Raw genomic sequence first — 15,036 nt, 5'->3', positions numbered from 1 at the left:
GAGGTAATGGTTTCAGATAAGAATGGTTTAGAAAAAATATCTTCAGAAATATGGAGGATATTTATAATGGAAGATACGATAATATCTTAGAATATTTAAGATAAGACGATGATGAAGAATATTGTTCGCAAAGGTTTTAGAGTAAGGAGCAAGGTATTCGTTAATGACTTCAGCAAACACTGAATCATTTGGATTCTTTGAAGGCAGGTTCAGTCTTTGTGATTTATCCACAACCTCCTTCATACTTTGTTCAATCCGTTTTCCAGTTCCAAACCTTCTCTTTTTCTCAGCTTTACCACCATACTATTCTTTATCAACAAACTTTTGACTGTTAAGGTCGTTTACAGTTTTTGCTGCTTCATCAGCATTGTTCCAATTTCAGAGAACTAGTTCATAGTTTGGGATGTTTTTCAGAAACTTCACATTCGAAGTATGTAAGTCTAGAAGATAGACATTATATGTATATATATAACTGTTGGCGTAGAATTGCTGCGAAATTTGAAATACTGATTGCTAATTCCCGGTAGTTGGTATAGCAATTATTGTTACAAGATGTGGATGAGTACATGATAGGGTTTCAATGAGTATAAGGATTTTTCGAAAGGTCGAGGATTAATAAAGTTGTTGGTAAATTTACTGCTAATGTGGTGGAACATGAAAGGTTCCCCAGTAACAAGAACATATATGTCAAGGTTATAATAAGGCTAATCTGAAAAGTTGAAGTTGACTAGTTGGAAGTGTGATAAAACTGGATACTTTGAAAAGGGATTGCAAGATTATTTTCGTTAAAAACAACGCTAAAGGATCTTGCACAGTTTTGAAGTCAAAGTATAGCTTTTAAAGATATAGAGATCTAAGAATGATGTCACTGGTTCAGAGTTGTGACTTGAATTCTGATCCGTCAATATCAGAATATGTAATTGAATTTGTATGAAATGATTGTGTATTGCAGTTAAGGTAGTGAGTATAGTTAATGATTTTTGAATTAAAGTTGAAGAATGTATAGTGTAACATATTAATTGTGAACTTATATATTTCCCGAGTATTACCTACCCGTTAAAGATTTCACAAGTAATATTTTGTACAAAAGAATTTTTCATTACAGTCTTTATGAAAATATCTGTATGTATATTTTCTTCAGATGTAATTCAGATTAAATGAGTTAAAATTATATTAAGCTCATTTTATTTTTGGCTTGAATTAGAAATGAATAATCTCTAAAACATTAGAGATTACATAATCTTCATGGAGTATTTCACTAATGAAATCAATACTTCATTAATTATTCTTATTGATATTCCACAGTGAAGGATGTTGGTGTTCGTGAAATTTTTGTGAACCTTACAAGGCACGTATGATGTTTTCTGGAAAGTTTCAAGTACATCGAAAATGTAAATGTAAAATCAATTATGTAATTAAATAATACACTTGGTTTATTATGAAATGAAATTCATTAAGTTGAAACAGATATTGTAGTTAACAATGGTTAAGTTGTTAAGGAAGGATGTACATCATTGCATATTAGTAATATGAACTAACCGAGTAGTACCTACCAGTTAAGATTCACCCGTAATAGCTTAGTACGAAAAGATTTATTTTGATTTCAAAATTCATATATATTAAATATACATAAAATTTCTTCAGGGGAAATGAGTTAATACTTCATCGGTTATTGTTGCTGGTATTTCTTGGTAACTACGGTGCGTATGACGTTGATGCTCGTGGGACAGATTATGAAGTTGAGGTTTGCGATGCGGATGTTGTTGGTGGTGGTAATGGTACTGTTGGTGTTGTTGTCGGTGGTACTGTTGATGCCGGTGATGTTGCTGGTGCTTGTAACCTTTGCACCATATTCTCCAAAGCCACTACCCGAGCGCGAAGCTCGTTGACTTCTTCTACTACACCGGGATGATTGGCGGTTCGGATGAGCGGATGAATAAGATCCAGAATTTGAGATAGTATATTATCATGATGAGATACTCTAGAAATGAGAGAGAAAATGGTGTCTCGAACATGTTCACCAGTAAGTGCTTCAGGTTCTTCGCCAAGAGGGCAATGTGGTGGATGGAAGGGATCGCCTTCTTCTTGTCTCCAATAATTAAGTAAGCTACGAACCCATCAACAATTCATCCAGAATAGATGATGGCTAATTGGTTGATCCATTCCGGTTACACTGTCTTCGGAATTCAGGTGAATATCCATATCGGAATAGCTGTCAGAGTTTAAGGAATTTGAACTAGATACGGGATCCATCTTGTATAATTAGGGAGATGATTTTTTTTTTAATATGAATTAGATTATAGAATTTAGTTTGGTATTCTTCAATACATAATTTACATATGTATATATAATACCAAATTCCATAAATCACGGAGAAATTTTCGGAAGATGTCAGGAAAAGTTTACAGTAACAGATACGCTAAGATATGAATTTTTGTCTATACACTATTTATGCAATAAAAGCAGGAAAACGTGTCTAGACTTAAGAATGATAAGCATGTAATTTCCAACAAGAAATGATAAGCAAAACTTTTAACATGCAGACACGGTCGAAGTCCAGACTTACTAATGCATCCTAACAACTATCAGTTAGACACACTCATGCAAGACCTGGTTCACTAGGACCAACGCTCTGATACCAACTGTGACAATCGCTCCAAATTCATATGGACGAACACGTCATTCATCGATTTCATTGCGAGGTATTTGACCTCTATATGATACGTTTTATAAACATTGCATTCTTTTAAAAAGGCAAACCATATATGAGTATTTAAATCAAAGGTTTTCGACATCTGATGATTTCTACATATAGACAATCACCGTAAATAATAGTTTACAACAGTACTTCCGTTGACAATGCAGTCAAAATAAGATACATGGTGATGATTTGGTGAATGCAACATTTTCTTGAAAAATATGCCATGTAAGACTCCATGCACATAGCTTGTCTATCATATAAGAAAACAGCGGAAGACTTCTAGGAAACCTGAGAATAAACATGCTAACAAGTGTCAACACAAAGGTTGGTGAGTTCATAGTTTTAGTGTTTCGTATAATCTGTATATAAAAGTGGATCACAAGATTTCAGTTGTTTCATCCAGAAACGTTTATCAAAATATTCTACAAGATTAAGCACCCTGGTAGCTAAACTTTAACGTTATAATAAGTACCCCCTGTTTTAACATACATGTAACCAACATGTACAATACACGCAAACCAACGTGTACTAAACTCAAATAGCATACGTCTGTTTTAAAGTTCAGGCTAGGGTTTCTATACCTGGAACAGACGGGGATGTCAAGCCCTATGGATCTATATATAATTACTCGCGCCCACCAGTTCTTATAACTGGCAGTTACTAGTTACCAAAGCTAAGGGATTTTCGGTTCAAACTCGGTGTAGAATTTAGTATATACTTGTATCCATTGCGTTTAAAATAAAGTTCATGTATTCTCAGCCCCAAAAATTTATATTGCAAAAGCATTTAAAAAGGGAGCAAATGAAACTCACCTTAGCAGCATATAAAGTCGTTCACCAAAATGTGACTGAAACTCGAATTACCAAATAATCGTAGATCTCAACCTAGAGAACATATGTTGGTCAATAAATGTCTATCAAGCTAGGTCAGGTCATAGTGTATCACAATCCTAATGCTCGAGATCGACATACAAAAGTTATCCAAAGTCGTTTCAAAAAGTCAATTTTGACAGTTGTTTAACAAAACGAGACGTACCTTATATAAGGATTCATTTACTCGGTTGGTAATATTCAAAAATCCAATTTATCAATCTCGTAAACAAGTTGTTTAAATCTTAATTGCAGATTCAAAAGCAATTTCAATTAACGTCAATCATAATTCAGTTGATCATATATTTTAATCCGTTCATCGAAACTATTCGATATCTAAATGAAAAGTCATTGATTTTTCGCCAGCTTTCCAAAAACATGTATATCATATACCTTTTACCAGTAATATATGTATTTAATTCGAGATTCATTATACACTGTTTAACGACGAAATTTAGCATACAAGCATGCATAAATATAAATACTCGAGCACTAGACATGGATACACAATTAATATATAAAAGATAAGATATGAATACTCACGTATCAATATTGTGATTCAATACTGCAGGAAAGTACGTAGACGCAACAGAGATGATAAACACTAGGTTTGATTTGCAAACAATACCCATGAATATTACCCATAACTTCCATAGTTATAACCCATAATTTCCTTAGCTCTATCCCGTTTGAAAACCCATTTTGAAAGTGACACGCTCATGACCTCGTCGTAGTATTTTATGTATAAATAATAATAATACTAATACTACTAATAATGATAAGATTAATAATAATATTAATCTTAATATTAATAATAATAATAATAATAATAATAATAATAATAATAATAATAATAATAATAATAATAATATATAATTTAAATATATACGGAGTAAACTGATTGAGGAAACAAAGGACCAGATCGAGCTTTTATAGTATGTGGCCTGCTACAGTACCCCATGCGATCGCATGGGTTTTCAGTGCTTTTGTCATGCGATCGCATGGCCTCCTGATCCGCTTTTGTTTGCTAGTTCGTCGACATAAAAATACTGTAGGAAATAGTGTTTAGTGTAGCAAATAGTGTTACTGTAGCAAATAGTATTTACTGTAGCAAATAGTGTTTACTATAGCAAATAGTGTTTTACTGTAGCAAATAGTGTTTTTCGAAAACACTGTAGCTTTTCGGGTACTCTAGCAATTCGAAAATACTGTAGTAAATTAGCGTTTTACTGGTTCATCTTAAACGTTTTAGTTAACTTATCTAAATATCAATCAGATAATCAAACCAATAAGGTTAATGCACATTATCATTTTCATAACACTTTGTTACGTTTTCAAGTTATAGTATATATATATATGTATCTATTTACATATAATTGTTCGCGAATCATTGAGAACAATCGAAGGGTAATTGAATAGTTCAAAATTTTGAGATTCAACTTCATAGACTTTGCTTATCGTGTCGGAAACGTTAAAGATTAAGTTTAAATTTGGTCAGAAATTTCCGGGTCATCACAAAAACTAGTTGATTATTCTGACCTTCATGTATTTGGAAGTCCTGTGTACGCAATGTACAATTCTCAAGAAACAACAAAGTTGGATCCAAAGTTCAAAAATTGTTTGTTCTTGGGGTATGCTGATGGAGTTAAGGGGTATCGCTTGTGGGATCCCACTGCCTACAAAGTAGTCATCAGCACAGATGTTGTCTTTACAGAAGACAAAGATCTTGAAGATGTTAGCACTTCAAAAGAAACTATACCGATACAGGTGGGTAATGAATTTCATAAAGATTCTTCTGAAGCAGTACCAGAGCACGATGAAAATCAAGTAGTCGTTGATGAAGCTCCAGTGACTCGTATTTCTAATCGGGAAAGGAAACGTCCAGGGTGGCATTCGGATTATATTACGGAAAGCAATGTTGCATATTGTCTTCTAACAGAGGAAGGAGAGCCGACAACTCTTCGCGAGACACTGAATCATTCAGATGCATCTCAGTGGATGACAGCCATGCAGGAAGAAATTGAAGCTCTTCATAAAAATCAAACATGGGAACTTGTGCCATTGCCGAAAGGTAGAAAACCTATTGGAAATAAATGGGTGTATAAGATCAAGTGAAATGGCGATGATCAAGTGAAGCGGTATCGTGCAAGACTGGTGGTTAAAGGATATGCTCAGAAAGAAGGTAAAGACTTTAATAAAATATTTTCTCCTGTGGTTCGACTTACAACAATTCGAGTAGTTCTAGCGATGTGTGCTACATTTAATTTGCATCTAGAGCAGCTAGATGTGAAAACTGCATTTCTTCATGGAAATCTTGAAGAAGAAATTTATATGCTTCAACCAGAAGGTTTTGAACTACAAGGAAAAAAGAACTTGGTTTGCAGGTTAAAGAAATCTCTGTATGGTCTCAAACAGGCGCCGAGATGTTGGTACAAGAGATTTGATTCTTTCATAATGAGCCTTGAATATAACAGACTTTATGCAGACCCTTGTGCATATTTCAAGAGGTTTGGAGACAATGATTTTGTCATTTTGCTGTTATATGTAGACGACATGTTGGTTGCAGGCCCCAACAAAGATCGTATTAATAAGATGAAGGCTCAATTGGCTAGGAAGTTTGAAATGAAAGACTTGGGTGCCGCAAACAAGATTCTAGGGATGAAAATTCACCGAGACAGAGATAATAGGAAGGTTTGGCTTTCTCAAAAGAATTATTTGAAGAAAATCTTGGAGCGTTTCAATATGCAAGATAGTAAGCCAATCTTAACCCCACTTCCTACTAATCTCAAGTTATCCTCCGTTATGTGTCCTAGCAGTGAAGACGAGAGGAAGGAGATGTCTCAAGTACCGTATGCATCAGCAGTGGAAAGTTTAATGTTCGCAATGATATGTACAAGACCAGAAATTGCACATGCAGTGGGAATAGTTAGTCGGTACATGACGAATCCTGGTAAAGAGCATTGGAATGCGGTAAAGAGGATCCTAGATACATTAAGGGTACCTTAGATGTTGCATTATGTTATGGGGAACCGGAATTTATTGTCAAAGGGTATGTTGATTCTGATTATGCAGGGGATATCGACAAAAGTAAATCTACCACTGCATATGTTTTCAAACTTTGTGGTGGAACAGTAAGCTGGGTTTCAAAACTGCAGTCAGTTGTGGCGACGTCAACAACAGAAGCAGAATATGTAGCAGCTACTCAAGCTACTAAAGAGGCAGTATGGTTAAAGATCTTGTTGGAGGAACTCGGACACAAACAAAAGAATATCACTCTATTTTGTGACAATCAGAGTGCCTTGCATCTTGAAAGGAATCCAGCATTTCATTCAAAGACAAAGCATATACGAGTTCAATATCACTTCGTTCGGGAGAAAGTGGAAGAAGGAACCGTGGATGTGCAGAAAATTCATACTGACGACAATGTAGCTGATTTTCTAACAAAGTCAATCAACCGTGACAAGTTTATTTGGTGACGTTCCTCATACGGCCTAGCAGAAACGTAAGCAACATCATTGGCAAGGAAAGATTATTGTGTGAAGATTTATTGAGTTTTAATCAAATCTTCAAGTGGGAGATTGTCAAATATGGTGGATGGTAAACACCTACTACCTTGAATAATTCTAAATTGGCATGTAATTGTGTGTTACAAATAAGACTTTTAGCTTCCTAATTTCACCAACCCCATTCCCAAAGCAGTATAAATATAGGAGCTTACTAGTTTCATAGATCGTACCAAATCATTTCTTTCTTTCTTATATACTAAAGAAAATAATAGAGAGTTTGTGAGTTTAATCTCCTAATTACAAGAGATATAAAGATTAATGTTTATCCTTGTAATTAGAGAAAAGTGTAATTCCTATTATTCTTATTAGTGAATCGTTTCTTTCCTTGCCCGTCGTTTTTACCCTATTGGGGTTTTCCACGTTAAATCTCGGTGTTCCTTTATTGTCATTATTTCAATTATTACTAGCGGTTTGCTATAATTCGGTGTCGCTTTTCTCAACAAGTTCAATTTGTGGGCTGAGTCCGTTAGATTTTTTAGGATTAGCTACTCTATAAACAATCATTAATGTAATCAATAATATTCACGGAGTTTCATTCTCATACCTTAAGCTCTTAATACCATGTTATACAATGAAACCCCCGTCAAATAAACACTAAACCCATAAAAGGGTCGGACTTACTAACATACGACTACTCTAACAGTATATTGTAAATTTAAACTAACAATATAATAAAAATCTAAATACAATGTTAAGATAACAAATCAATATCTACTTTTGGTTCATCTTGTACATCAAATCGAATGTTTTTTTCTTCATTTTTTGCCTATAATTTGTGCCTTCTCGGCAGGTCAGCAGGTCCCCAATATCGCCACACATTCGACAAACAACTCGCTCCATGTGGATACAAACCTCAAGGATATTATGCTAAACAATCTAAATCCTCGAGAAAATGTAGATACGTGTCCTGAATTGTGTAATGTGACTGCTTAACCAAAAGCCGCATCTCTACAATTAAATTAATAGCTAGCCTGGCGCTGTCCTCGTCACTGGTCTCTCACGTCATATCGTCAAAACGGGCCTGGATAGCTCACGGCAGGGGCGGATCTAGGATTTCAAATTGATGGGGTCACCAATTAATATCGATATATATATCAAGTATATAGATTAAAATGAAAAACTATGATTGACTAAGCATAAAAAATCAAATGTCTAACATAAATTTATAGGGAGAAACATAAATTTACTTAAATATTGTATGATAAATTCTAAAAGATCACAATATAAAAAAAAAAATTAAAAAAAATTACATAATTCAGTTAGAAATTTCCTTATTTAATTAGTAACTCAATAATTCTTTTATGAAAAAGTAAACCAAAATTAGAAAAGGCACCGAAATACCGATGTATGGATACGTATTATGGATTAGAAAGGCACCGCAAAAGTAAACCTAAATTGATGTGTTGTCTATGTCCAAATTACATAAATACGTATGGATTCAAAAAGAAAAAATAAACAAATAACCTAATTTAAGTTGTTGGGCTGGGCTAACGTAAAAGGGTTGGGGTCTATGTCCAATTAGGTTGGGGTTCTTTGTGTGGAGTTCAACATTTCTACAGTTAATTGTTTGTTGGGCTCTTGGGCTGAGTGGGGGACTGTGCTACCCCAAGCATTCATGTACCTCCGCCCCTGGCTCACAAAGATCATCAGGGTAACACTAATGTAGAATACGACGTGTCGTCTTCCTAACCTCCCTGGGAACGTAATGATCTATGTCGGCATCCGTACCGAATTTAAAACCAGTCATCATCTCGTCACCCAAACCTCGCGGTTAACGAACGGGACAACGCAAACCAAAGATCATCCCATTCCTCTTGGATGTCGACCCTAGATGACCGTTTACTCTTCATCTTCAGAAACATAAGGTGTACGTAGGTTAGGTCATTGTCTGTACATTTTACATCTAGCCATGGGCCCAAAATCGTCCGACCATAAATGGTCCGTTGTGCCGTGTCAAATGTGTCGCCGTGGTTATAACTTTGACGAGACTATTCTTCTTTATAAGCCCAGCCGCAATATATCCTTGTAAACAACCAAGAAAGAGCATCAAACAATCGGAATAAAACGTCAATGGTGCGTAGTGTTTCAAGCACCACATCGCTCCACGCATCAAGCAACACACACCATGCGTTTTGTTTATCACTTGCTGGTCCTTAACGACCCAAAAACCCCAAAACTAACTATAAACATCACAATACATGTAAAAATGCAGTACAGTTAATATATATTACACATAGGCACGCAATCATATCCATGAGCCAAAAATGCAAAACAAGCAGAGTTTGGTGGGAGTAATGGGTTGGAGACTAACTATTGGGTTTTTCCAGCTGAGAAGAAGTATGAATGAACAGTTTCAATGTTTGTTACTAATCAGTTACACACCTATATACTGTATAGTTTAAGCAATACATGAACTTGAGAAATTGTGACGTGGTTCAGCGGTTGGTGGTCTGCCTCCTTTAGGGGAGGTCAGGAGTTCGACCCCCGTTGGCTACATATTAAAAACACAATTTCATCCATGCCATGAAGTATCCACCCATGGCACCTTTCCAATATCGTTTGGGGGGTAAAGGGGATGGGGGTTTTACTTGGCCGTGCCCTTGGATCGGTTTCAAGGTTTCCTCCCGGGCAGCGATGGGGGCGGGGTTTATCGCTGCATCGGCATAGTCGAAACGGGAGATGATCGCAACGGATGGTTAAAGTCCCCCTCGGGTGATCCCAATCGCTGTTCAAAAAAAAAAAAAATACATGAACTTGATATTTATTGTTCATAAATACATAATATTCAATATAATATTTGTGAGGAGCTGCAGTGGGAAATGAAAGGGGCGGAAGATAAAAATAAAAAAAAAGCCATAAGAATAATAAAAAAGCCATAAGAATAAGTATATACGAGTACATAACAAGAATGATCATTCAATCACTAAATAAATGGTACATTGATGTACAAGAAGATGGTCTCAAAGGTTTTACACAATAATTATATTTTCGTAAACAAAAAAAAAAAAAAATGAGTAAATAAATACAAAAACTCAAACCAAAAGAATTTGAATGTAATCCAAAAACATTATTTCGAGCCTCAAACATACATAATAAACAATGCTTAACCCCCTACTCCTAATTATCTTGTACAAGTTTTTGCCTGACCAAAAACTGATGATTTTACATGAGACCAGAATACGGATTATATGCTTGGACTGGCACACCTGAGCCATAGGGGTGGGGGCTAGCCCCATATGGGTTAGCAAATGGGTTTGAACCTTGTTGCAATGGTGGTGGGCCCATCATCATCATTTGTTGCTGCTGCTGATACATTAAAGCTTGTTGTTGTTGCTGCTGAAACATTAAAGCTTGTTGTTGCTGAGCCATGGCTGCCATCTGAATGTTGTCTGGTGCGGTCTGGTGTGTCGTTATGGAAGCAGCCATTGCGCCTTGTTGCCACGGGTTGTAACTAAGATTCTGGTTAGTTCTTCTGATTGCATCATCATAGAGACTATCAAGCGTAAGTTTGTCTAGTCCTCCACCCTGGAATACAAGTCTATGTCAACAAAACAGTACTAAGGGGTACTTTAGTCAATCATTAAATTTATGGCGGGACCCATAACCTACCAGCTTGCTTGCAGATGAAGTACTTCCATTAGAACTTGGAGCAGTTACAAGGGCTAATTCCCAACCTGAGGTCCCGTTGACTGAAGTTGTAGTAGTTGTAGATGGTTGGTCAACTGTAATGTTCAAAGTCAACAAGAATAAGGTTATCAAAATATGAAGGCAAATAGAGACTGTCTACCAAGTTCAAATTGTATGTAATTTTCCTCCATAATATATGGGACCCACAAAGTAATAAATATCAAATGTATAGAAGGACTAGTTTGCATACCAGGAACAATTGCCAAAGCCAAGGAATTCTTCTGGTCAAATTCAGCGGCATCTGTTACAGGGTCGTCGAGATCCTAAAGAGACGAAATCACTAGTCACTTAGCAAGGATTCATGTATAGGGTACCAAAACACAACATGATTTTGGTTCAAACAGGGTTGAAAAAAATCTCTAATCGGGTTGGTCGGGAAGTTATCGAATTGGACTTTTTTTTGTACATTTAAATAATAAATTTTTATGTGTAAATATACAAGAGATCCATAAACATAAACATAATGTTAACATAATTGTCCAGAAACATAAACATGATCTTCATTTGTTCAAGACCTCTGAAATTCAATTTTAATCCATATTGTCAAATTTAGATTTAGTTGGTCAAAGTTGGATTTATTCAGTCAAAATCGATGAAAGTTAATATCGGTCAACAATTATTTTTCCACAATGTTGACCGATATTAACTTTCATCGATATTGACCGAATAAATCCAACTTTTGACCAACTAAATCCGATTTTGACCCATTGACCGATGTTGACCAATTAATTACTCAGATTTGGACGATCGGATCCGCCGGTTCCTAGAAATGAGTAATCGGGAGTAATCAGCATTAATCGTGCAGTGCGTTACAACACTGAGTTCAAAAGATCCCTTATTATATCTTTCTAAAAAGGAATGAATTTGCTTATTGGCATAGTCAAACTTTGTACAGGTCAGACATGGATGAAGGGAGCTAGTATCTAAATTACCAGCAAATCGGGTTGTGGTGCAGGAGCCGCTACATGAACCGGTTCAGGCACAGGTTCAGGTGGAGGTGTAGGTGGAGATTCTGATGGTTTCGGTGGGACCTCTGCTTCTTTTTTATATTCTATGGCCAACATCTCTTTTGGTTTGCCATTAACTGCCTGCTTTGTTGAAAAGACACGATTAAGCGCAAATTTCAAAACTGAAGGTTCAAGAACGCGTAGAGAGAAACCATACCACGTCTTTACGAACAGTAGAAGCTCGAGGAGCTTCTTTAACATATTCTTCCATGGCTTGTAGAAATGAAGATGGAGGCTTCAATTGATAATTACAAAACAAATTAGGTAGTGTTATAAGCTTAGTACAAAGAATTTGAATTATATTACTAGTAGACACTTACCTGTTCGATCTTGATAAACTTTTCGCCACGCCCGATGTCGATGTTTTTACATATTTCATAAAACTCGGACAGTCTCTCAGCCTAAAAAGTAATTTATTGAATAGCATTAAATCGGTATTTAGCATGATAAATGTTAGTAACTTGTCAGAGTTATACCTGCTTCCCAGCCCTCCTATATATATCCAGAGCCTTAGGAGCATCATGCGGTTGCATTTCAAAAAACTGTCACATTGCAATTATCAAATTGTTAGAATTTAATCATAAAAAAAATAAAAAATAATCAATTCTCACTAGCAAAAATCATGCCTTACCTTGTCTACCAAATTAACCGAGCCATCACTAATTGCAGTGTAGATTTTCACACTTTCAGAGGCTACCTGATGAAGCAATAAGATGAAGTAACACATTAACATGTGAAAATAAGACAAATCCAAATAATTTAATATCGTTAACGGTCATTACTGACCATGGAAAGTGCATGTTGAATCACAAAGTTATGAACTGCTACTCCTTGTGGCTGCACATGACAAAAAATCCACATTTATGTTTATATTCTTGTTGAAACTTTAGCATTATAAAGCAGCAAATGCTATACCTGACACCCCAAAACACGAAATAGAAGTTGCTGCAAAGCTGGTAGTTGTTCAAGCAGCTCAGGTGTATCAAGATCTTTTGTTCTCTACAACGCAATACATAAAAAAAAAATCTTAAAAAGACAAAATTTTTACCTTAAATTATTATAAAACACTACTGCAAAAATTATCTTACAGGGCGGTCGGCTTCAACATCATATTTCAAGACTCGGAAGCACTCTAACCTTTCTTCCAAATACAGTGCATAGGTTCTAACCCAACCTGAATAATCCCATGCTGAAATAAAAAATCACAAGATATATTGTCAGATAAATTATTGATCTTTACCGATTGACTAATGATAACAAGTTTTTGAATGTACCATTTGGACTAGAATCATCTTTAAAGTAAGACAGGTTGAGCACATGGTTTCTACTCCTTCCATAGTTAAGAAGTTCCTCTTGAAATGTGGGATCAACTTCCCTTAAAGCCCGATGAATAACAATTAAAGTTTTCAAAGCAACCTGAATTTGAACAACTATTGGTCAACATCAATAGTCAGCAAAATTGACCATACAAGACAAAGTAGATCAACTCAGCCAAGATTAACTTATCTTAAAAAATCAATGGACTATATTCGAATTTGAGTGGATCTTACATATGATTTATAGACATAATCTTAAACAGCCAAACAAAGTAAGTTATAAACTTTTTTTTATCATAATGGTATAATCAAAGAACAAAATAACTATAACAAGTAGGCAATCCGGTAGTAACTTAACTGAAACTAAAATAGAAAACCAAATACAGAAATAATGATAATGATCTTTACACACACTATATTTGTTTAATACTACTATATTACTATGTGACAGTTATAGAATAATCCATCAGAACTTTAAATTTTGAAGCTTTAGATTGACATTATAAAAAACATTAATAGCAAGAACACATACCGCCCAATTATGTGTCTTGGATAATCTTCTTGCAAGTGCATGTATGCAATATGCAACATCCGCTCGAGGTCTTGTAGCTGAGATAGCTGCAAATATAGCTACAAATATGAAAGGCACCATAAGTTCTCATTTGTATATACAACATACAAATCTCTCATACTTCAATATAAAACAACATACTCACCACGTATATGTTTTTCTTTCGCCGGACGCTCAACATGGTTTGTCGCCTTAACAATATTTATATCCAATTCCTACCAAATCCAATCCGAAAACGAACGTCAACTATATAACCATGCTGAATATCATTATCATAACTACTTAATTAATTTCCTTAATTTTAACATACCTTGTAATCACTAGTAACTTTAGCTATATTGACAGTAGTGCTGTCCTTGATCGCTCCAAGAGCTTTTCGTACAGACATCCTTCAACGCCAATCTACATTAGTATTAAACAATTAATAAATCATTTATTTAAAAATACAAATACCTTATTTGAAATTGAAATTATCATTCAAACATAACTTTAAAACCTACACACATTTAATGATACAAACAGCTGAGCTAAATTGAATCTATGTACATATCAATCAATCATCCACACACCAAAGTAGTCATAATTTCATAAACTAAACTAAGCAATTAACCGGCTGAAAATATACTTAAAAAACTAAATACAAACATACAGAAGCTATACATATTAGAAAATTGAACAATTGAGGTAAAAAAAACAAAAGTTGAACCGATTTTATAAACTATAAACTATACATATACAAAACTTGTATCTATTAGTATACTTACGAAATTCAGTGCTTTTGAGATGAAAAAATGGATCAAAAAAGAAGAAATTTGTTCACCTGAATCAAAATCTAGAGAGAGAGAGTTGTGTAGAAAGAGAGACAGAGGGGCGTGTTGGTGTTGCTGGTGTGTTATTATTTGAATACCAGAATAGAAAAAATGAAAATTCTTATTTGGTTGGCCGTCGGCGTCATATTACATACGACGACTCTCTATCATCACTATTCTATTACTCCGTATTAAATTATTATTCTTATTTTATTTTATTATTACGGAGTATATTATATTATTTTATATATTACCATTTTTATTTTTTGTCCTAACAAATAATTCTCCCTTTTCTCAAATGTCAAAACTAAGTATTTACATTTCTTTGTCTTATTAAAATAAATATTTATATTTATTTTTTTTAAAATAGATAACTGTTATGATATTAAAATGTCAAAAGTGGTGGATGACAACTTTCACAAGAATCCAATATTTAGGAGACAAAATTAAATAAAAATCTCGTGCTAGATTTTATACAGTAAATCTTAAGTATTATAAATATGCAACTGA

The 15,036-nt window shown here is 34.7% G+C and overlaps 1 protein-coding gene across 1 annotated transcript; it reads right to left on the bottom strand.

The window, feature by feature from the left end:
- Positions 1 to 10,052: 10,052 nt before the first annotated feature.
- Positions 10,053 to 14,675, bottom strand: LOC139851426 (putative clathrin assembly protein At5g35200). Its single transcript, XM_071840460.1, has 16 exons — positions 14,538 to 14,675; positions 14,028 to 14,119; positions 13,863 to 13,932; positions 13,679 to 13,776; positions 13,105 to 13,246; positions 12,919 to 13,019; positions 12,746 to 12,829; positions 12,617 to 12,667; positions 12,462 to 12,527; positions 12,307 to 12,372; positions 12,151 to 12,231; positions 11,988 to 12,065; positions 11,756 to 11,911; positions 11,014 to 11,086; positions 10,746 to 10,858; positions 10,053 to 10,661 (listed from the first exon to the last, which is right to left on the bottom strand). The coding sequence occupies exons 2-16, from the start codon at positions 14,103 to 14,105 to the stop codon at positions 10,299 to 10,301; spliced, it is 1,620 nt and encodes a 539-aa protein (XP_071696561.1). The 5' UTR covers positions 14,106 to 14,119; positions 14,538 to 14,675; the 3' UTR covers positions 10,053 to 10,298.
- Positions 14,676 to 15,036: the final 361 nt, after the last annotated feature.

The sequence above is a fragment of the Rutidosis leptorrhynchoides genome, chromosome 6, assembly GCF_046630445.1.
Source record: "Rutidosis leptorrhynchoides isolate AG116_Rl617_1_P2 chromosome 6, CSIRO_AGI_Rlap_v1, whole genome shotgun sequence".
NCBI lineage: Eukaryota > Viridiplantae > Streptophyta > Magnoliopsida > Asterales > Asteraceae > Rutidosis > Rutidosis leptorrhynchoides.
Note: the sequence above shows the minus strand (reverse complement) of the source record. Positions and strands in the feature narration are given on the sequence as shown.